The 24,160-nt window shown below is 43.5% G+C and overlaps 1 protein-coding gene across 1 annotated transcript; it reads left to right on the forward strand.

Moving 5' to 3' along the window:
* Window positions 1–1,138: 1,138 nt before the first annotated feature.
* Window positions 1,139–24,128, forward strand: MOGAT1 (monoacylglycerol O-acyltransferase 1). The gene is made up of 6 exons (XM_066620903.1): window positions 1,139–1,232; window positions 11,476–11,654; window positions 13,823–14,027; window positions 17,911–18,085; window positions 21,863–22,062; window positions 23,974–24,128. The coding sequence occupies exons 1-6, from the start codon at window positions 1,139–1,141 to the stop codon at window positions 24,126–24,128; spliced, it is 1,008 nt and encodes a 335-aa protein (XP_066477000.1).
* The last annotated feature ends 32 nt before the right edge of the window (window positions 24,129–24,160 follow it).

Below are 24,160 nucleotides of genomic sequence, written 5' to 3' on the forward strand. Positions count from 1 at the left end.
AACCAGAAAGATCTTTATATTTGTTTGCTTGCTTTTTGACATTGCAGAAATACAGCCATGGCGAGATACACTCCCTTTTTCGAAGCCACAACAAAACCTGGCAAACTGAACCAGGGCCTCTGAGAATAATTTTATCAGGGGGTACAAATTTTATTTGGGGCCCCTTCCCAAAGTTGGGGGGGGAACAGGGTGGGATGTGGCATCAGCAGCTAGATACAGCAATACGGAAAACCAAACATACCCCTAAGTTTCTCTAAAATCTTTTAAATACTGTATGGAAAATCATTGCAGAAAATTAGCATCATCATATTTAGGCTCACATCAGAATAGAAAGTGCCCTGCGTGGACCCAAACGTACTTCTTCGACCCAAACGTACTTCTTCAGCCGCGTCCCTGAGCTCCGATACATCTTCATGATCAGTGGATCCACTTCAACTGTAAGTGGATCCACTCCTTCAAAGGCCATTCCTTTAATGGTAAGTGGATGCACAAGCCAAAGAGCTCCTGTAGCAGCAGGCCAGTTTCCTCCCAGATTTGAGCCTGTGTCCAGGAGTGCCATGTATGCATTACTTGGCTGGGTGCATATGCGGCGGCGGCCACTACCATGCCCGCAGTAGTGCCCCCAGCCAGCATCCCACGTGTGCAGCAAGTCCAGGTGAGACCAGAAATTGTAAGATCCCAGGAAATTTCTGGGGCCCCTCTTTGGGCTCCTGGACCCTTTTTGGACCCTGGGCCGGGTTCAAATGCCCCCTTTACCCCCCCCCCCCCATGGACTGAAGCGCTTCCAAAAAGGGCACCCCCTTCTTCTGGCCAAACTTGGAAGCCACGAGGAGACTGGTGGAACAAGCTGCTGCAGCCCGGAGCGGGAGGCGGCGTCTCTTGGCAGGCATCGCGGGCGGGGGACTTCGTGTGGGTTCCCCGTCTTCTCCCTCCCACCTCGCCCCCTCTTCCTTGTAAGGGCCGTGGCCGGAGGCTCGTCCCCTCGCCCAAGTGGCTGCTGCGTAAAGTTGCGAGCCGCTCCACCTGCAGGATCTCCCAGTGCCGGGTCACTGCGTGGCGCCACGACTGGAGCTGGCAGCCAGCCAGCCAGCCAGCCAACCTGGGGTCATTTGCCTTCGCCTTCCTGGCCGTACGCAGCATGAAGATCGAGTTCGCCCCTCTCAACATCCCCCTGGCCAGGAGGGCGCAGACGTTCGCCGTGGTCCAGTGGGTCTTCTCCTTCCTGCTGCTGGGTAACCGCTCTCTCTCCTCTGGGTGTTCCTGGGGCGCATCATGTGCCGCCTGTTTGCTGGAAGTCAAATCGGTTGAGATCCGTGTGAGCCACTTCCAAGGAAGGGCGCCTAAGAGCCCGAGCCCAGCCATGTCTCCAAGTTGTGGTCAATGGGGCTTACTCCCAGGTAAGTGTGGATAGGATTGCAGCCCGAGGCTATTGAAGGCTGAGGCTGCAATCCTAACCACATTTTCCTAGGAGTAAGCCCCACTGACTATCCTGGGACTGGCTTCTGAGTAGACATGCATAGGATTGGACTCTTAAGAGCCCCATGCTATGGCGTATCTACTCAGAAGTAAGTTCAATGGGACTGACTCCCAGGAAAGCATGCATAGGATTGCAGCCTGAGCTGGCAATCCTGGTCATATTGGGAGTCAACCCAATGGAACATAGAGTTATTTCGGACTAAGCATTGATTGGATGGGGCATTGGGCAGTTCTATGCACAATTTTTGGGGGTGCAGACTTCTTGAATGTAAGTACACCTAGGACCAAGTAGCATGGCTGCATGCTTAAACACATGTGCAGCTATGCACGTTCCTCAGAAGGTAGCCCCACTGAGCTAAACTGGACTTCCTTACCAAAAATTAAGATTGCAGTTTTAGTATACATTCCATCGGATTTATGTCTTTTTTGGGGTTAACCTGAATAGGATCTGGCAGCTGGAAGTGTAGGAACAAGTGGGAAGCTGTCAGAGTGGAGGAGTCAGAAGTGTGGTCCATCAAAGATCTGTGTTGAGATTGGTACTTAAGCATTTGTTTGTAAATGATCTAGCTGAGGTAAAAAGCAAGGTGGCCAAATTTGCAGATGATACTAAACTATTCAAGGTAGCTAAACTATTCAAAGCAGGCTCAAAAACGACCTCTCCAAACTGGATGAATGGGCAACCAAATGGCAAATGTGGTTCACTCTCGGTAAGTGAAAAGTGATGTACATTGGACCCAAAAAGTCCAGCTTCACATATACACTGATGAGATGTGAGCTGTGGATGACAAACCAGGAATGTGATCTTAGGGTTGTGGTGGATAGCTCAATGAAACTGTTGACCCATTTGTGCAGACTGCTAACATTCTGATGTCCCTATGGTGCTGTCACATTGGGATACGGTTCTGATTACCACACATCAAGAAGTGTAGTGTAGAACTGGAAAAGGTGCAGCCAAAAGCAGGCAACCAAATTGATTGGGCACCTGGATAAATATTCCCTCTAAGGCAGTGATTTTCAACTTTTTTCATCTCATGGCACACTGACAAGGCACTAAAATTGTCAAGGCAGACCATTAGTTTTTTGACAATTGACACCATACTGACAGCAGGGGCTCACATTCCCCAGTGGCCCTATTAACAAATGATCCTCCCCAAACTCCTGTGGCACACCTGCAGACCATCTGTGGCACACCATTGTGCAATAGCACAGTGGTTGAAAATGGCTTCTCTAAGGTGCATGGCAGCTTGGCTGTGTTTTCAGACTCATGGTGATGATATATCCTCAAATTTCTGGGAACATTGAGCTCTGAGCTGCAGAGTTCAGTTTGTCTGGGCTTTTGAGCTGAGTAGCCATGTAGCTTAAAGAGAACAATGGCCTGGAGTACCTTTCTTATGAAGAAAAACTACAATATTTATGTAATGTTGGGACTAGATCCTATAATGTGTTTTAATCTATGGCTTAAAGACTCGAGCAACATGTTAAATAATGCTTTAAACTCATCCACCCGTGAAAGCCTTAGTATGTTTGTAAAAATTACAATGTTCGTGGCTTTTGAGCTTGGAAAAAAAATACAATGAGAGGCATGACTGAGACTTATTAAAATTATGCATGGTGTGGGGAAACAGAAGTTTTTTCTCTCACATACAATACTATAACAGAGTGAATATTGCCTTCAGCACCTCCGTCATTCTGTTGTTGACATGTTGACCTCCCTAGACTTATCTGTTCTTTTTTTCTTTTCCCCTTAAACTTTGCTCTGTTTTGATATTTTTTTTTTTACCATGTAATGTTAAAATTAATGTTTTACTGCCTTGTTGGATGTTTTTACTTGTTGTGATACTCTGTACTTTGTACCTCAAATTCTATTTGCGCAGGAACTTCACTGGTATCAACCTTAAAACTGCTTCCTACCCATGCTGTAATGAATATGTGCAAATTCTTTCTATCAGAAAATAATTTCTCTGAATCCTAAACCACTCACTGGGAGAACGAACATTTCTAACAACAGTTTCAAGCAGTTGTAAAGTTGATACCAGTGAAGTTCCTGTGCAAACAGAATTAGAGGTAGTTGTTTAAGGGAGAAAATAAGTGTGGCTGCACTGCTCTATGTAGCTTGTTTTTTTAGAGCCCAATTCAGAGGTTCCCAAACTGGGACACTGTGACACCCCAGCAGGGGGAAAAGGTTGCTACCCCCTTAAGGAGAGAGACAATGGCAGCAATGGTGCTTCTGCGATCATGCCACTGCCATGAAAAAGGAGGAATTTCTCAGTTACTGGGGGTAGTGCCAAATTTTTGGAGGGTGGGGAGGGCCATGGCTCTCTCTGCAGTCCACCCCATGCTTCATAATGGTTCCCTGAAGTTGTTGTAACCCCACTTCCAGTTTTCATTGTGAAATAAGCTATGTGCTTACCTGACCATAAATCCCAATGAACTTACTTCAGAGTGGACATGCAGAGGGCTGCACTGTGAATTATGAACTTTGTCAAGTTTGTTCCCACTTTTTAGTATCACAGTAGGTTTGTGAGCCTACAATGCTCACATGATTTCTGGCCAGGAAGGTTGTCATTTGTCCCTTCAAATGTTCAACTCTGGCTTCAGTGGAAAGCTGTGTTGTGTATGTAAGCAAGGCTTAGACCCATATGAAAAAAACTGAAAGGAAGCTCCTCTTCCCATCAACCCATGTGGTTAATAAAGGCAGTCAAAACTGCTGATGTATCCTACAACAGCAGAGTCTTTAGATCTATATGAAATGCTTCTCCATGACTAACAGCAAGTCAGAGTCATGTGCCAGAATTTGCTGAAGCACTTTTTTTGAATGCCTCACTAACAGTTCATCTGTCTCACCTTTCCCCTAGTTTGTGGCAGTCACACCCGAAACAGAACAGAACTTACAGCAGTTGTCCTCTTATTAATCACATGTAAAGATCAAGGTCACAGTGCTATGGACAAAGATGGATGGGACTTCATGGACATGGTGTCTTAAAAAATCAGATGAAAGAAGTAAAGTCTCTGATCTTTTCCACTGAGATTAAGCATGGGCTTCAGAATATGAGTGGAACCTTTTTGAATAAGCCTTTTTAGGCTCTGTAACTAGCAAGATATAGAACAGGAGAAGAACAAGTGTTGTGAATAATTGGTGAAAAGGGACTTTTCCTTACTGTAACATGTAGCTAAACTTGCCTGTTTCATTGCCAGGGGAGCAAATTGACTTCCTGCCATTCCATTCAATGTTTTGGCGGATTCACTACCATTCATTATTCATTATTAGAAGCTAGAGTCATAGCAGTGGACAAGTGTTCTCTACTTAATCCAATTAGTGTAATGTCTCATTTTACATGTGCAGAACACCCAGTGCAAATGAGCCAAAGAGGAAATAGCTTGCTTCAGGACAGTGGCTTGAATAGAGCATCCCCTCTTCCCAATATTTTTGATCTCCTAGAACAGGGGTGTCCAAAGTTTTTGGCAGGAGGGCCACATCATCTCTCAGACACTGTGTTGGGAGCTGGGGAAAAAAAGAATTAATTTACATTTAAAATTTGAATAAATTTACATAAGCTTACATAAATGAATATATTAAAGATGAACTTATATGAATGAATGAAAGTCTTGCAATAGCTCAAGGCCTATAAAAGGCCTTGCACAAAGCAAGGCTGGCCTTTCCTTTGCTGCCGCTACTGCTTCACAGACATGAAACAACAAGCAGTGGAGGGAACCCTCATCCCACAGCTCACGCGAGAGGTCAAACTGTCTCCCTCAAGCTGAGAGCAGTTGTGTCGGGCCAGCATAGGCTCCAACAAATCTCTGGAGGGCCAGAGGCTCATTGGAGACTGGGGGCTCCCTGAGGGCTGCATTGAGAGGCCTCGAGGGCCGTAAGTGGCCCCAGGGCCGGGGTTTGGGCACCCCTGTCCTAGAATACCAAAACCTGTTTGGTATGTTAAGCAGCCTGTCTGCAGCCTGGGAATCAGGCTGGTTAAATTAGGTGCCATAAAAATGAGCAGAAGAGGCTGGTCTCAGAAATGAGTGCCAAAAGATCCTTGTTTTACCACCCCACGCCTTCCAACATATCACAGCTGAAAATAGGGACGCTGCCTGAGTGCCTATGCCACCTTTTCCATTGTTACTATATTCTGAACTGTCTTCCAAAGCAAATAAGTTAATAAAGCCATTGCTCTTGTTTGGTTTGTAATGAGCATCATTACATTTTTAAGCAAAGAAAAAAAATGTTATGATCACTTTACTAACCCTCATGCACACACTTGTGCAGTGCCATCCCTTCAGTCCTTCCCCATAATTGCTTATCCAGAGAGTAGGTATTGTATCTGCCCTGTGACCAGTACAAGTAGATCCATTCTGAGAGAAAACAGCATTGTTTATGCTCAGAATGGATTTGCTTGTACTTGTGAGGGACAGATGGAATACTGACTGTCTGAATAAACAGAAATGGGATGGAAGGGAAGGGGCTACACATGGGTGTACCTGAATCAAAGTTCTTTAAGAAAAGGCATCCCCACAGGTAGGAAATGCACAGGTAGGCTCTAGTAGATCATGGAGCGTCTTGTGTGTTTTACACAGAGCCTACCTGTGCATTTCCTAACCTGAGCCCTGTAATTCCTTCACCTGAGCCAGACATGAGTCTGGGATCTATGAGACAATATAATTTCCCCAATGCTGCTGTTAGCTGTGGAGAGAAAGGCTTATGGCGCAAAGTGCTTGCATGTTATTCCCTCTGTGACTTTAGTTTCTTGGAGGGAGGGAGAATTAGGGAATTTGTGCTGGGAAAAAGGGATTAACCCCACTCTTTCCAGACCACAGCTGCTAGGCAAGTCCAGCTGACTTTTGTAAAAGAAACATAGTCCCATGTCGTGCCTAATTTGGTTTTAAGGTGGTTCTGTTTTAGAGCCTTTAGAAAAAAAATTTTTCCCCAATTTAGGGAATTGTTTGGTCTACTCCTAGCTGTTACTTGACTGCTCATCCAATGTTTTATATTGTTCTGGATTATTCTTTTGTAAACTGTATTTTTAAAAATAATTTTTGCAAGCTGCCTAGTAGCTGCCCAATCCTAACTTGCTCTGGAATGGGGTGGGAGGCTGGCCTGCCTGTATACAGTGCGAGGTTGGGACCCAAAGCAGCACAGCCTGGGGGAAGGGGAATTGCTTCTTCTTACCCTGGGCAAAGCTGCAGCTGCCCCAATGGGGCTACTTGGATCTGTGCCACCTCAAGAGATGGTGCAGATCCAAGCAGCCCAGAGCTGTGCTGGGCTGCCCAGGAACGGGGTTAGTATCTGGCACAAGTGCCAGATCCTGGCCCCACCCCCTGTTCTCCCACTGCCTGCCCGCCCTTCCCACCTCCTCCCCACTCACCCCATGCCCCCCAGACCCCCACACCAGCCGAGCCCAGGCGGCATGAACTTACCCCATCCTGTTGCCGTGGAGGCTGGATCTAACCTCTGTGGACCCGCACACCTCCATGCGCTGGCCCCTGACTCCAGAGGAGGCCCAAAAATGCTTTACAGCATGTTTGTGACACTTCCCCCCCCACACACACACAAGCCCTCTCCAGTTTTTTCCTTACTTCCCTTCTTTTTCTGTCCATAAATTTAATCCTTGTGACAGGGTTTCGCTGCCACAAAAACATTGCACTATAAAAAAAGCCCACAATTCTGGGAGGAAGAGGCACATATGGAGAGGAAGTCCAGGGGTGTCTGCACAGTTTGAATACTGTCTGCAAGGGGAGCAGGGATGGGGGTGCTCCTGGCAGTTCTGTAAATGTGAAGACTCTCCATGCTTTAGGAACATCTTCATAGGGCTTAACTGACCACCTCATTCACTCTGAATTTGCTCTGACAGGCATGCTCGAGATTGACTGTCAGAGCTGTCTATACTGCTGCCAGTCATCTTTCACCAAGAATCTCTGAGTATATAACTTCCTTCTATTGAAGACCACTGAAGAAATCTCTTTAATTCTTCAGAATTTGTTGTTCTCATTAGTTCATTCAGAGTGCAATCCTAAGATTGAACTCCTTTTTCTTTTTTTGTGTGTGCAGTTTATTTATTTATTACAGATACAGGTAAGGAAAATGGGTTAAATTTAGGGCTAGGACTACATAGGTTACACATAAGGGTATTGGCCATAGATTACAACATGTCTTAATCCAAAAAAGAAATCAACAACAACTGAAAAGAAAAATAGTCATTGACACAAAAATTATCATATTTGTCCTTATCCTAATTAATGATTTAACTAAACAATCAATACTGTTTAACTAAAATCATTTATCCAATCATAAAAAGGCTTCAAATTTTGCACATACAATATTCTTGCTACTATACTGATATGTACAATAAAATGTTTCTTATATTGATCTTCAATTTCTAATATCGCATTTAAGAGGAATATTTCCGGTTTGAATGGTACTACACAATTGAATATCTCTTGTAACAATATATGTCACTTTCCAATATTTCTTTGCTTCCCACATATCCACCACATATAATAAAGAATTCCCTTAATGTCTTTGCATATCTAACAGTTATTTGATGACCCAGGGTACATTTTTGCTACTTCCTCTGGAATTAAATTTTCATCTATAAAACAATTTATATAAAATACCACTTTAATTATCTTAATATTTGTGTTCCACCTTTGTTTTCATTTACATCTGCTTTGATCTGACATAATTAATGAAATACTCCTCACTTCTGAGGAGAATTCAATCCATTAATATCTACAAAAAATTTCCACTTGTTATTCAGCCATTTTACATAAGAACATAAGAACAGCCCCACTGGATCAGGTCATAGGCCCATCTAGTCCAGCTTCCTGTATCTCACAGCGGCCCACCAAATGCCCCAGGGAGCACACCAGATAACAAGAGACCTCATCCTGGTGCCCTCCCTTGCATCTGGCATTCTGACATAGCCCATTTCTAAAATCAGGAGGTTGCACATGCACATCATGGCTTGTAACCCGTAATGGATTTTTCCTCCAGAAACAAGTCCAATCCCCTTTTAAAGGCGTCCAGGCCAGACGCCATCACCACATCCTGTGGCAAGGAGTTCCACAGACCAACCACACACTGAGTAAAGAAATATTTTCTTTTGTCTGTCCTAACTCTCCCAACGCTCAATTTTAGTGGATGTCCCCTGGTTCTGATGTTATGTGAGAGTGTAAAGAGCATCTCCCTATCCACTCTGTCCATTCCCTGCATAATTTTGTATGTCTCCATCATGTCCCCCTCAGGCGCCTCTTTTCTAGGCTGAAGAGGCCCAAATGCCGTAGCCTTTCCTCATAAGGATCAAGGATTTTCACTTCCTGTCTTAATATTTTCTTTGTTCTCTGTCTTGTTGATATTTTCCTTCTTGCTCCTCCCACTTCTCCTTCCATTTCCTTCTTCTTCCTCTTAACTCTCTTATATTTCTTGATCCCTCTCTTTTCTTCTTCCGTTTTCTCCATTTTATTCTTTTTGAATTTAATCCAAAGATTCTTCTCCTTCTTGAAAGAACGCGCTCTCTTTCTCTGAGAGTTCCCTCTTTTTTCTTCCTGAAAATTCTAATAGTGAATGCTGCTTTTTCCATCTCCGGTCTCATTACAAAAATATCCAATTCTTTAGTTTCATCTGACATTTGATCCATTCTTTTTTCCTTCCCCTCCATACTTTTCTTTGTTTGTCTGTTTGTCAGGGAGGAGTTTGTTTCCCTCATTTGTACAGATAGGCCGTGGGGGAGGGAAGTCCTCAGCTGTCCAAATCGTCTACGAAGGTGGCGTCTGGGATTCGATGTGATTCAGCACAAAGCAACATCAGGGAAAATATCTCTGAAACCGCCGTCTCAAGTGACTGCCCCGTTCAAGCTCTCAGCCTTCATTCCTTCTTCTTGGCAATGAAGAGTACCTCATTATTGAGGTCCTTGAAAAACACATCTATTTAGTCGTTCCCCCCAGAGCCGTCCAAGGTTCCCTGCTACTTCACTGAGTGTTAGCTCTGCCCTAAGATTGCACTCCTAAGATCCTAAGATTGCACTGGGCCAGTGCAAGTCCCTTGCGCCAACCTAGCAGTATCGCAAATGTGCCATAAAGCATGTTTGTGCCTCCTTGAGTGTCAGCTAGGCAGACACAAGGATGTGCACCAGGCCACAGAGGCTGCAACCAGCCTCCATGCCAACAAAGGAAGGTAGGTCCATGCCAGCCAAACTCGGCTGGTGCAAGGGTATGGGAGGGCATGGGGAGGCTTGGAAGGAACCATTCTGGGTTGGGGTGGGCAGGCCTGTGGGTAGGTGGCAGGACAGCGGGGTTGGGATCATGTCCCACCACGTGCAGGATCCTGATCCTGTTCCCAGGCAAGCTCCGGGCTGCTCAGATCTGTGCCACCTCTAGGTGGCGCAGATCTGAGTAGCCCCATTAGGGCTGCAGCGCCTCTCCCTGGGGTAAGAGGAAGTGATTCCCCTTCCCCCAGGTTAAGCAGCTTTCTGCCTGATACCCACTCTGGATACAGGACAGGCTTGCCCACCTCTCTGTTCCAGAGCAAGTTAGGATTGTGCTGTCATTAGCTTAGTGGGTGTGTCTGGGTTGGTTCCCACCTTAGTGTTCCCCAAGACCATTCAGGATCAATCTTTGCTTGGAACTAATGCAAACAAATAAGCTTTTGTTGCTACCTAGATTGTGGAGGCCTTTATGAATTCTCCAAATAGCCTCACCCAATACTAGTCATCTTTGTTTTGTATAACCACAAAGTCATGTTGAGGTGAAACCACATGGAATCCTGCCAAGGAACTGAAAAAGTAGTTGGCAATTCTGCCAAATCAAGTGACATTATGTTGAGTCACTGTTATACTAGGAACTTGCTCAGCTCACAAATTTGTGTTTTTAGAAGGTGTTTAAACTGAGCTGCAAGATGCTTGTGGTTTAAAGGATCTCATCAGGATTTCAAAATCAAGAGTAAAGGTCAAGCTGTCATGGCTATGATATATTCTGAAATGCCCTTGGAACAACTTCTTCGTATGTTAGTACATATGTGACATCAGTGTGTAAGCACTGAATCTGTTGAAATTTAGAATTGTCACAACCCTAACTTTCATTCCCTCTTTAAGGCTGCAGTCTATACACAGTCACCTGGGAATATGTCTCATGGAAATCTATGAGGCTTATACCTGAATGGACATGCATAGCATTGTGCTGTGCAGCAAGTCTCATTGTGGAGAATGGTTTGATCTGGGAAAATATGGGTAATATCTAGTTAAGACTCAGAAACCATAAGGGGACTAGGAAAGGTTTCCAGCAAGCTAGGGATGTGGATTTGGAATTTGTACAACTCTTTTATTTTCTGTTCATGTTTGCTTTATTAATTTAAAATATTTATCTCACAACAATAGTAAAAACATATAAAATAAAATTCAGCAACAAAGTGGCAAAGACAGAAAAAAACAGATCAGAGTGAGAAATAAAATCCAACTTATTCTGCGAGGCCTGGGCAGGTAAACAAGTCTTTGTCACCAGAAAGGTATCAAATTTGGAACTCACATACAGTTACTTCCTGGGGAGGTCATTCTGTATACAGCAGGGACCACAGCTGAAAATACTTTTTCTCCAGCTTCTACCCTCCTTACTTCAACAGGTAAGGAAATCCTTCTGTTGGAGAAGACAATCCTTTTGTGGGAGAAGGGAATCCTTTATTAAGAGAAGACGTCCAACAAGGAGGTTCTCCAGCCTGCACCAACAAAACAGCTGGCACAGACTTGAGTAGCCCCATTGCGGAGCCTGCCCCCTTATTAAGGAGAAGGGGACGCTACAACAGGCTGTAAATTATGTGAGAGTGGATGCTGGGAATGCATGGAAATGCAATGTTCGTATGTGATATATAGATGGAGCTATCAGGAGAACAGTCTTGCCTAAGTGTAGAAATTCCAATAGGGAAGGAGAAGACAACTGTTTGGAAACTGTCTCTGAGAAAGCAGTTGTAACAGCGGCTTCAGAGATATTGGTCTCTGTGTTTGTTTATTTTTGTAGGACAATGTTGCAATATAGTCTTTATTATCTTACTTTTTGGAGACTACTGGTTCCTCTCTGCTTTATATATGCTGTGGCTGTACTTTGACTGGGAAACGCCTCATACTGGTGGAAGAAGATCTCAGTGGGTCAGAAACTGGACTGTCTGGAAGTACTTTAAAGACTACTTTCCAATTCATGTGAGTAAAACTGTTCATAGGTAAAATCATGACATGTTTGACTAGCATCCTCGATGATCTCTTAGGATCCAGGAAAAGACTACCTTGTCCCCTTATTATGCCTTCAGTAGCATTTAATTATATTTACATTTAATTATCTTCTGATTTATTACCTTCTGCTTTCTCTGAGTTTTTGTTTCAGCTTCAAGGCATTTTTATTTTTATTTCATTATTTTTCCCCCTGTACTTTAATGGCCTTATTGTAAAGCATCTTGAAGCTCTTTTGTGAATATGAAGAACTTTTAAATTATGAACGAAATAAAATCAATCAATAGGGCTCATGTTTTTGACCAAATGCAGATCTGATGTGTAGTACTCGTATGTCCGTATTAATGGTTTTGCTAGGATATGCCTCAGGGCATTGTGGGAAAAATTGATGCAGTTTGCACCCATTCTTAGGTGGTGTTCCTGATTAGGGCTCCTCTTCTAAGCTGGGCATCAAAGAAGTCAGTAGCTCATAAAGAAGCATTAACTTTTGGAAATATCCTTTGCAATGTCTGGAAAGATATCATGAGGAATATTGGCACCCTTTAGATCTGTTGCTTCATATGGCAGGCTGAGACATGTGAGTAAACTTACTTACAAGTGAGTGCTGAAGACTACCATTTGAAGTGACTGTAAATAAATTTGCAAGTAGGCCAGCTAGCCTGTCATTTGTCCCTATTTTTTCTTAATCTTCTCTTGGACTGTTCCTGTGCTGCTTTTTGCACATTTTCCTGTGCTGTCATTTTGCATGTGTGGACTGTGAATGTGCAAAAAGCAGCACAGGAACAGTAAGAGACAGTAAAATGAGCTCAATCCTGTGCTTGTTTCTCTGGCTTTCTGCCAGAGTGCACTGTCACAAACGTGCCGTAAGGCACGTCTGCGAGGCTTACCACCGGGCCAGCGCCCGTGCTAGCCGGGTGCTGGGCTAGCGCCAGGCGGGCACCCATCCTCCACTGCTCGGCTGTCTCACAGAGTGCCGAGCTGCGGCACGGTAAGCGGGGGTGGGGAGGAGGCGTTCCAGGGAGGAGAGAGGTGGGCAGAGGGCGGAGAGAGAGTGGGGAGGAGGCGTGACAGGGAGGCAGGAGGCAGAGAAAGGACGGACGGGAGGCATGCCAAGGAGAGAGAGGGAGGTGGGTCCCGTGGAGCTCTACTCCACCGGATCCAAAGTGTTCGTGTGGGGCTCAGTGCCCTATATGAACGTCTTTACCTAAAATGAGTACCCCCATTTCGGGGCTGCTTCCCTTACCTGGGGGAAGAGGACAAAAGTCCCCTTCTGCTGAGGCGCTGCCCGCGGCAGGCTGAGGTGTGCAGGATGTGGCGGCAGCCATTCTCAGCGCCGCTACAGCCGCGTGCCCCAGGCAGCTCAGGATTGGGCTGTAAGATAGGATAAATAGCAACATTGTTAATATACCATAATGTTGCTGCAGTAAGCATGCAATCCTGTACACACATTCCTGGAAGTAAACCTCTTGGAACACAATGGGATTTACTACTCTTGGAACACAATGGGATTTACACAATGGGATTTACTACTAAGTAGACATGCATAGGATCATGCTGTAAGTAGAAGTATTTCAGGAAAGATCTTTCTCCTGGGAAAGAAGTTTACTTCAAAATAATGGGGAAAAATTTAAGAAGATGAAAATGAAGGCAGTTCTGCTTCTAGTAATTGCTGGATTCTGTAATCAAGAATAACTGAAGGCCAGATGCCTGGATTCATCCTGCAAAACATTTTAGTCTGTGGATTTATGCAAACTTATTTGGAAGGAATTGAGATTGAACTCTGTGGGATTTATATCTGAGTAAATATGAATAGGTTTGGGGTATTAGGAAGAAAATTTAGCTATTCCAAACATGGAGTTTCTATATACCTTGAAAACCTGCTTTCTTCTCTAGTTTAATAACCAAATTGGGAGTTGGACTTAGACCTGGACAATCCAAGTTCAAATCCCCCCTCAGCCACAAAGCTTCCTGGGTGACCTTGGGCCAGTCACTTTCTCTCAGCCTCACCTCCCTCAAAGGGTTACCTACCTCACCTACACAGCAGCTATGTACACCGCCCTGAGCTCTTTGGAGGAAGGGCAGTATAAAAATGTGAAAAATAAATAAATCGAGTAAAAAAAACTTAATGGTATTTGTTCCAGCTCATAAAAACTTGTGATTTGGATCCAAGCCAAAACTATCTCTTTGGATTTCATCCTCATGGTGTCCTTGTTGCTGGAGCCTTTGGAAATTTTTGCACAGAATACACTGGTTTTAAAAAGCTGTTCCCTGGTCTGACACCTTACCTTCACACCTTGCCTTTCATGCTCAGTTTTCCTTTCTACCGAGAATATATAATGTGCATAGGTAAGTCGTGTTAAATTGCTTTAGAAATTGCGTCAGATGTGGTGTTTCAATGGACTGTATAGTTTGTATCTCATTTCGTGCTGACGTTCAAGGCAGCCTGCAACAAACAAGGACGTACAACAATAAAATAGCACAGACCTGAAATACAGAAAACTGTTGATCAGTACAATACTGCTAAAATAGTGTTTAAAAAAGGTAGTGCAGAAAAGCTGCACCAGCTAGCCATTCTCAAAAGTCTGCAGTGGGGAAAATGTCTGTACATTTCCCCCTCCCAATAGCATCAACATGATATCACATCCAGATTTTGTCACCAGTGGTCCAAACTCAAAGGAGGGCCCAGGTTTCAAGTGGACAGCCTGGCATCTCCAGGTAGGGCTGGGAATGATCTGTGACTGACTCACAGCAGCTAACCTTGCTCTCAGTGTAGACCAGGGGTGCCCATACTCTGGCCCAGGGACAACTTGCAGCCCTTGGGGTTTTCCATTCTGGCCCACAGGGAAGCCCCCAGTCTCCAAAGAGCCTCTGGCCCTCTGAAGACTTACTGGAGCCCACACTGGCCTGATGCAACTGCTGTCAGTGTGAGGGTGACTTTTGAGCTCTTGCGTGAGCTGTGGGACGAGGGCTCCCTCCTCTTGCTTGCTGTTTCATGTCTATGATGCAGCAACAGCAGTGAAGGAAAGGCCTGCCTTGCTTTGTGCAAGACCTTTTATAGGCCTTGAGCTATTGCAAGACTATCATTCATTCATATAAGTTCCATCACTAATATATTCATTTATATAAATTTCTGTAAATTTATTCAAATTTGAAATGTAAATTAATTTTTTTTAATTTGTTAAAAAAATTAAATCTATATACTATATATACTATTTATTTTTATCTGACTATATATACCTGACTATATATACTGACTAGGTATATATATATAGTCAGGTATATATATATACCTGACTATATGTACCTGATTTTAATTTAAAAAATGAAATCTATATACTATATATACTATTTATTTTTATCTGACTATATATACCTGACACAGTGTTAGAGAGATGATGTGGCCCTCCTGCCAAAAAGTTTGGGCACGCCTGGTGTAGACAATGAGGAGCTAGATGGAGCAATGAACTCAGTAAGCATAGGACTTACTATGCTTACAACTTCATAGGACTTCCATATGAAGACTGTTCCACAGCCTTGTAACTTCATATTGAAGGTCATGTACCATCTCATTACAATTCTTACACCTGTTGGAGATGGTACTTTCAGTGGGGAGTGGGATCTCAGAGCATCATTTGACACAGAATTATTTAAAGCTGGAGTATACAGAAAGCATTGTTAATTTGCCAAGTACTTTACAGGCAACTCTGTATTTGCTGTGCAGTAGGAATACAGTTTTCTTACCAATTTTTAGATGGTAAGCTGAGGTTGAAAATTACTTTTCTAAGGCATACAATATGACCATTCTGGTCAGAGGTAGGGCTTGAATCCAGTTCTTCCAGATGCATGTCAAACTATCCATCCCCTGGACCACATTGGCTACTGGTATAATTTATTGACCATATGATAGCAAAGGATGGGGAAATTTCATTTCCTTTGTTTAACGTTTTAACCTCAACTTAAAGTGGAATATACATAAAAAAAATTCCAAAGTAAGGAGGCATAAAAATTATAACTCAAATGATACAATATTACTGAAATGGCCAAGAGCTTCGCCATGGCAACAGGCAACCTGTGAGAAGTTGGTTTCTAGCAACTTTCATTATAGTAGGTTGGGTGGGGTGCAATGTTCCCTCTAAGCTGCACAGCCCCAGGGCTGCACAGCTGGATTTCGAGCTCCACGCAGCTTCCTCATTGGTGCTCCAGAGCTTGGTGATGATGTCATCACCAAGCACTTTGGATCTGCCCCCACTCAACCACCGTTCCTCTCCATGCACAGGTGGGGTGGAAGGAAAATGGTTGAAAGGCATATTATTTTATACTGAAACAAATATTTGCTTCCAGTCTGGTACAGTATGTTTCTGGTTTATTCAAATAGTGAACAACTATAAAAAGTGGAATTTGGAATCTGCCCCTCAAGTAACTGAAGCAGAAAACAAGTTGTCGGATTTCTGATTTCATGTTAGCTTCTCACTGGATTTGGCACCAAGATAGTACCCAATATTTTGCAACCTTCACTATAGTAGTACAGTGCAACAATTTACCTTAGTACGTTGGTGAGATTCACTGGAATTAAGTTGAAATTTTTCATCCAGTTATTAAGAGCTGCTTTATGAGAAAGAAAGAAAGAAAGAAAGAAAGAAAGAAAGAAAGAAAGAAAGAAAGAAAGAAAGAAAGAAAGAAAGAAAGAAAGAAAGAAAGAAAGAAAGAAAGAAAGAAAGAAAGAAAGAAAGAAAGAAAGAAAGAAAGAAAGAAAGAAAGAAAGAAAGAAAGAAAGAAAGAGGCCCCTTTTTAAGTGAATGTAATCATTGATAAGAGTTTCCTTTCATCTAGTATATAGATTGCCTGTGTGGATTAATATTGAGTACAGTAAAGGAAATAAAAAACCAGCTATCTGGGTCAAGACTTCATGAAAGGATGAGCTAACAATGGAATGTAAATTATGTCTTTATTCTTAATATATTCAATTCATTTTTAGTGAAGAGAGGGGCTGTGAGTGAGGTTTCATTCTTACGCTAATTTTTTATATGGCAGACTACCATGATGTAGCTATTATCCATTGTTTTCAGACAGCGGTCATGTTTTCTGATTTCTGCTGAAATTTAGAATATGCCCTGTCTTGGAGATTCAGCAACCACTAAAAGTTCTCTGGCATGTAATACATCTCAGCTCCCTCCATACAGGCTTGTCTTTTTGCTGTATTAAATTAGTTCTGTAATTTTTTTTTTTTCAGGCGCATGTACCATACCTCAGGTTCTGTGCCTTGTATCTGATTTGGTAGGGAATTCCACACGAAGAAGACAATTTCCCACTTATGGCAACTCCCATGCCACCAGGCAAACAACTAAGCAATTCTCATACAGAAATCCATTTGTGGGAAACAGAGCTGTCACTAGAGCTTTGTGATGAATATCCTATTCCCCCCTTTTTTGCCTATTTTTCCTTATTTTTGGATAGTGCTAATTTCTCATAAGCTCCTGTACAGGTTCAGCCGTTTAAAAAACTGCTGGCAGGCAGCCTTTACCCTTTGGACAAATTGAGTTTTGAAACTCAATTATCCACCAGCCACATATGGATTCAGAGACTTTTTTGCTCTCTAGGGTAGCTGCCTAGAGATAGATAGGCACGGCCAACTAGGTAGCAAACCTGTCTATCAACATAAAAGGGTAGGATGGAGAGGCCAGATGGGGTTCACTCCTCCAATCAGATAATTTGATAACATCATCAAACTTTGGTTACTTAATCCCAAGCATATGGAAGCCCTGTGTGTTCAAGCATAAGGAAGCCCTATGTGCTCCAGATTCTGTCCATGATATCAAATACTGATTCACAAGAGGTGCACCCACTTAACCTCAAGTAGGTGCAGGGACCAAGATTTCTGGAACAATGTAAGTAATTAATGATAGATACTGTAATCCTGTAATTAATGATAGATACTGTAATCCTAGCTAGAGCGTCAGGGAATTAATCTTTACTCTCTTTGCTTTTTTCACTTCAAGCCAGCTTGCAAACTTCCGTAAGAAACAAGTTTTTGCAGGGCTGCAGTGCAACCAATGCATTAAATCCAGAATCTTGATTTTATAGGGTATTCCCAATATTCTCCGCTTGGACGTTTAATGCCATATTTTGCAGGTTTTGTATTAATAACACTAATTGAAGTACTGTGGCCACAAGACTGTACAATACAGATCAATTGATTGGGTGGTGGTTGTTGCTGTTTTTACACTTTTAGGGCTGGTTGTGGCATCCAAGAAGAGTGTGTCTCATGTCTTAAGCAATGAAAAAGGTGGAAATGTTTCAGTGATTGTAATTGGAGGGGCAGAGGAGTCTTTGGATGCCCATCCTGGAAGCTTAACTCTTAATATCTTAAAGAGGAAAGGTTTCATTAAGATGGCGCTGAAACATGGGTAAGTTCATACCAAAATGGCATGCTTTTTGGAATGAATTGTTAACACACAACTTTTAATGGGGAACCTGAAGAAATTGTACTTGAACTGAGATGGGATGCAGATATCTAAAATAAGAGCTAGACCACTAACTTATGTCCTAATAAGTGATCATCCCAAATTGTATGTGGTGTTAAGGCAGCTTTGGGCATCTTGCTTTATTTTAAAATGTAAATATTGTAACAAGCTTATAGTTCTTTGTAGGGAGAGGGGGGGTTTTCTCCCAAATATCCAGCAACTCATCAGTTCACTGTTTTTGAGTATTCCCTTTCCCCCTTCAACTACCCCATGTCACATTCAATGCCATTACTGAAGACCTCAGGGGCTTAAGAAGCTTCATTTGGGAGGGAGAGGTAGGGAAGATGCCTTACGCTGGTACATGACTTGCTAGCAAAGTGTTAACCAAAGTGACTACTGTTCTTTTTCTAGTATGTTTCAACCAAATGTTCCTGTGTGGTTTGTGCCACCTTGACCTTGTATGATGTACGTTTTATTTTTATCTGAGAGGAATTCTTGAAAGGCCTGCTTTGATTGTGAAGTATTGTTCCCTGCTTTCAGAAGATTAACATTAGTCTGTACTTCTGATATTCACTCAACAGAGTCAGACAGATGTACTTGTGCACCCTTGTACTAATTATCATATATTAAAATTAAACAGCCATGTAATGCTACTGCATTTTTTAATGCACAACTCCCATGTAAGCCACTGTGAACTTCCTGAAGGAAGAGCACAATATAAGTAATAAATAAATAAGATGCTTATTAAGGGCTTAAAAGAGGCTTCACCCGCTGTAGAGACATGATGGGAGACTGCACCTCCAAAACGCACAAATAGTCTAGAGTTGCTCCTTAAAGGCAAATAAATCTGCCACTGCTTGAATTGATTGAAATAAGCATTTATGGATTCTAAACATGGCTTGTTGAACATGCTTAAGACTGCAATCTTAACCACACTTTCCTGAGAGTGAGCCCCATTGAACAAAATAGGACTTACTTCTGAGTAGGTTGGTTGGCAACCTTCAGTCTCGAAAGACTATGGTATAAGCCAGGGGTGCTCAAACTTTCAACTTTAGGGATCCTGGACCTTTAAAATTGTGTAGGAGAGATCATTTCAGCAGGTGCAGCTTGTCATCTGTGGGATGACAAGTTGCACCTGCTGAAATTCTCTCTTCTATACACTTGTTAAAGGTCCAGCATCCCTAAAGTTGAATGTTTGAGCACCCCTGGTATAAGCCTACAGCACCCAGTATTCCCAGGCGGTCTCCCATCCAAGTACTAACCAGGCCTGACCCTGCTTAGCTTCCGAGATCATGGTATAAGCCTACAGCACCCGGTAGACCTGGTTAGGATTGTGCCCTAAGAGTGCCAACTTGAAGGAGAAGGGAATCTGAGCTAAAAATTTGGATATAGTTCCACAGGGACTATATCAGACAGATACAAGTATTTTAGCTGAAGAGACAGTTGAGTCCCTGTAGGATCTAGTGAGAAGAAACACATAAAAGAAAATGTCAAGGTGACTTTAATGCATTTTACCTGTGAGACAGTCCATTATCAGTTTCACCAATTGGGTGCCTGTAAGAAACTACAGTCGTAGAAGGGTCATGAGTCTGATATAAAGGAGTAGCCAAGAGCAGTGATAACAAATGCTATATCAAGTTGTCTGCACAGTTGTCTGAGAGACATGAATATTCCAGACTCTTCGTTGTGCAGCTGAAAACATTAGGTGTGTCAATGCACTTTGCTGTTTGTCTAAGCTACTTGGGTTGGCCCTGTCAAGTTCAGCAGGTACTGCAGCTGCCTACCAGTTGGATAATTCCATCTTCCTGTTATCCCTAAAACATGTTTTACAACTTTTTGCAGGATTCAGTGTGCTTGTGTGTATGTAATCAGATATCCTCCCAAAGACAGGTGCATATGGTACTCCATAGACACTTGGTTGACTTTCTTCACACTATGTAGCGAAATAAGATTGTGAAACTATATGTGTAGTAACTTCCCATTTCATGCCTTGTTTGCTGTGTGTTGCAAATATGCTATTAGTCAACATTAGTCCCTGACCTTTCCCTTCCTGTGTGTCTTGTTTCTGATTTCAAAATGTATTGCATCCCTATCCCTTCCAGTTTCATATATGGGTAAAAGAAACCCATTTATGAACCCAGTTTCATATACGGGTCTGCCAGCTACAGTGTCCCAAGTCTGATCATTAAAAAAAACAAAAACCATGTTTCTTTTTCATATCGGAGTTTCTCTTCTAGGCCTCTTTGCAATGTCATAGAGTTTTTAAATTTGTGTTTAACATGAGGACATGCACAAATTAAGATAAGATTGTAGCACAAAGCACTTCACTGTGTTTTAAAGTTACATTGCCTTTTAGTAAATGCTAATCACCAAGAAACCACATTGCTGCAATGCATTTGGCAAGCTGACATGTATCCTATGGCAGCGGTTCCCAAACTGGTAGGTTGCCACGCACCAGGAGACCTGGAAGCAGGGCATTCCCTGTTAAGGGGAGTGACCTTTCAAGGATGGCCATGACAGTGCCAAAGCTATTGCTCTGCTGCTGTGACAAAGGGACTTGTTTACTTACCGGGGGGGGGGGAGCATTGGCCCCCTGTAGAGTGCAGCAGGCCTGCGACCCCCACTGCAAACCTCCACCCTGCTGTGAAAAGCTTTTAGAAGCCACTTCTGCTCAGAAGTGTCACTAGAGGGGGGGTGCACTAAGTTTTGCAGAGAGCCTCCATGCAGCGTGCAAGCGGCTCCTCCCCCTCCCCTCTGGAGCCATTCGCCTCCAGCAGTGTGCAAGCATCCCCTCCCCTCCCCTTTGGAGCCATGTGGCAGGAGTAGGGGAAAGGGAGGCGAATGGCTCCCGAGGAGAGGGGGAGGAGCCACTTGCAGACTGCAGGGAGGCTCTCTGCAAAACTTAGTGCACCGCCTAGTGCACCCTCTAGCGATGCTTCTGCTGCTGGTTACTGTTGGGTGACCTCTATAATTGCATTGAGAATGTACAGATAGGTGTTTGCTAAGATAATACTGTAGGTGTAACAGGGATTTCAGTGAAGATGACATCCCTTTTTGGGAGAAAGTTAGACCACCCCTACCTCCTGCTGAAATTAGAACACTGGATGATTTAGCTCCCTTTGTTTTCCATGGTATTCAGGCACATCTAACTTCCTCTAGAACAGGGGTCTCCAAAGCCCGGCCCGCAGCAAGCCTCTTTCCGGCCCGCAGCCAATCTCTTGTCCCCTGAAAGTCTCTGGCCCATTCAACTGAACATGACCAGAACTCTGATTATGCTCTGATTGTGTCTGGAGGGTGTTCTGAGGGCCAGAGAGGTTAAATGAATGAGCCCATGCATTCATTTATTCACTTATCCAAGTTCCATCTCTTTATTTAAATATTATATTTAATTTTTTTTTCCTGCCCTCCACACCACGCCAGATATTTGATGTGACCCTCTGGCCAAAAAGTTTGGAGACTCCTGCTCTAGAAGTTAGAAGAATGGCTTGCATCTTAAATATTACATTCCTTTTAATGGGAGGCTCTGTTACCTTGATATTTGATATGTTCCTAGAAGATAACACATTGCTACATAATTTTTTTTAAACAAATCTGGCATTACGGTGTTACTTTATGTATTATTTATAATGTTAACTTCTTTTAACTGGACCTACTTGCCATTCCTTTGTTGCGGTCTACACCTATGGCATGTTTTTATGTTCTTTGTTTTCCCTCTGGCAGGGCTCCGCTTGTCCCGGTATATTCTTTTGGTGAAAATGAACTGTTCAAGCAAATTGCTAATCCAAAAGGATCATGGCTAAGATCACTGCAAGAGAAACTGCAGAAGGTTATGGGGTTTGCCTTGCCTCTGTTCCATGGCAGGGGGATCTTTCAGTATAGCTTTGGTATGATACCTTACAGGACGCCTATTCACACTGTTGGTAAGTTCTGTTTATGGCTTTGGATCTTATACGGATGTTTGAATGTACAAACTGAGAGGCTTGTCCTTTAAGAACATAACATCATGTGGCAGGCCCTGCTGGATTCAACTAAAGATCTGTCTAGTACAGCATCCTGTTTCTTCAAGTACCTAACAAGGAAACCAGGTGTTGCTGCTGCTCCGCTGTTGCTCAGTTGGCACGCAGTGCTTAGTTGGCACCCACTGTGCTTAGTTGGCATGCAGTGTCATACTTTCCCTGAATCTACAGGTTCCAGAATGTTTGCAAAGTAGCAGTCTGCCATCTATGCACCAAAGTTAGGAGAGAATGATGTTTGAAATGAATGGTCTCTTTGCTAATCTTTTATTTGATCTAATATTTCATTAAAATCAATCATTTAGATTGCATTTGCATTTGTTACCAAAATAGCTACTGCTGCATCCTGCGGTGGGGGGAGCAGTTGTTGAGGACTCCTCCTTTACCTGGGGTAAGCCTCCACGGCGCAGGGGTCTACTCAGACCTGTGCTAACTAAATAGCTGGTGCAGGTCTTGTGGAGCCACATTGTGGGATCGAGAAGGGGGCGAGGGTTTTGCAGTCACCAAACCCACCCCCTTCCTATACTTGATCTACCCACCCCCCACTTCCTCCCCACCCAGTTTATTAAATTAGCACTCAGTATAAACTGGTGCAGTTCAAAAGCTGCAAAAGCTGAGTCACATTCCCTTCTTTTAAATGAGGCCTTCCCAGGGTCAACCCAAGACCTTCTGGCGCTTGAGGTGGCATGCACAATTCCATGTGATTTTGTGATATATCATGCAATCTCACAAGATATTGTGTGATCTTGGGGTCTGCTGGTGACTGTCTTGGCCTCCCACAGCACTGCCACAATGGAGCACCATGAAAGAATTCCTGCAACTTTAAGGCACTATGACCAGGATAAATTTGGGAACCTCTGGCTTACATTTGGCTGAGGGAGAGCAGGAGGAGGAACCAAGGGGGTTCTTGACTTGAAAAGCCCAGGGAGGAGGCAGGGAAGGAGGGAATGGTTCCATAGCAATCACGCATGGCTGTTGGGGAGGCGGAAGCCTCACTGAATGACCAGCTACAGTGGGACTACTTCTGAGTAGGGCTGCAAAGGATCAGGTTGTCATGGTAAGCCTTGCAGCTGCTGCACGTGACCCTCCTCCCTCTTGTTGCTTCTGTCCCAGTTCTCATGCAATCTCTCCCACCCTGTTTACAGATGGGACAGGGCCGCAGGGGAGTAGTTAAAGAGAATTCCAACACATACACGCACAGAGCGTGGCAGCAGCCCTGTTTTTTCCACAGCAGGCTCTTTAAAGGGGGGGAGGCGACTCAGCTCAAGTCTTTTAGAGTCACTAAAGGGTGTCCCCATTATGGAAAGTGCCACCATTACGACTCTTTTTCGAGTCGAGTTGCAAGGGGGCAGTGACTCTAGACTTGACTCGAATCAAGCCCTGCTGGATTTTCCCATCCCTGTGCTTTTCTCTCCTGCTTGTGGACTTCCTAGATATAGCTCAGTGATTTTCAGCCTTTTCATCTCATGGCACACTGACAAGGTGCTAAAATTGTCAAGGCACACCTTCAGTATTTTGACCACTGACAAGGCACACTATACTGCTGGCAGGGGGATCTAATCCTCCAATTGCCCTACTAATAAATGACCCTCCTCAAACTCCACCAGCACACCTGTGGGCCATCCGTGGCACACCAGTGTGCCACGGCACAGTGGTTGAAAATCCCTGCTAGACCAATGCTGGTAAACCAAAAACTGGTAGACCAATCTGGTAAACAGGAGGCTGAACTAGATGGGCTTTAGCCTGATGCAGTAGGACTTTTCTTAAAATCTAATATGGGTACCATAAGTGTTGTTCGTCATTCTTGTTTTGTTACAGTTGGAAATCCTATTGCTGTAAAACGGAATCTGAGCCCTTCCCCTGAAGACGTTGATGAACTACATCAGAAATATTTACAAGAGCTAAAGAAATTATTTGACATGAACAAAGAAAAGTATGGGATACCTGAGCACAAGTCTCTCACCTTTACTTAAGTAAAGGTTCAGAGAGAACCTGGTGCAGAAGA

The sequence above is a fragment of the Tiliqua scincoides genome, chromosome 3 (genome assembly GCF_035046505.1).
Source record: "Tiliqua scincoides isolate rTilSci1 chromosome 3, rTilSci1.hap2, whole genome shotgun sequence".
NCBI lineage: Eukaryota > Metazoa > Chordata > Lepidosauria > Squamata > Scincidae > Tiliqua > Tiliqua scincoides.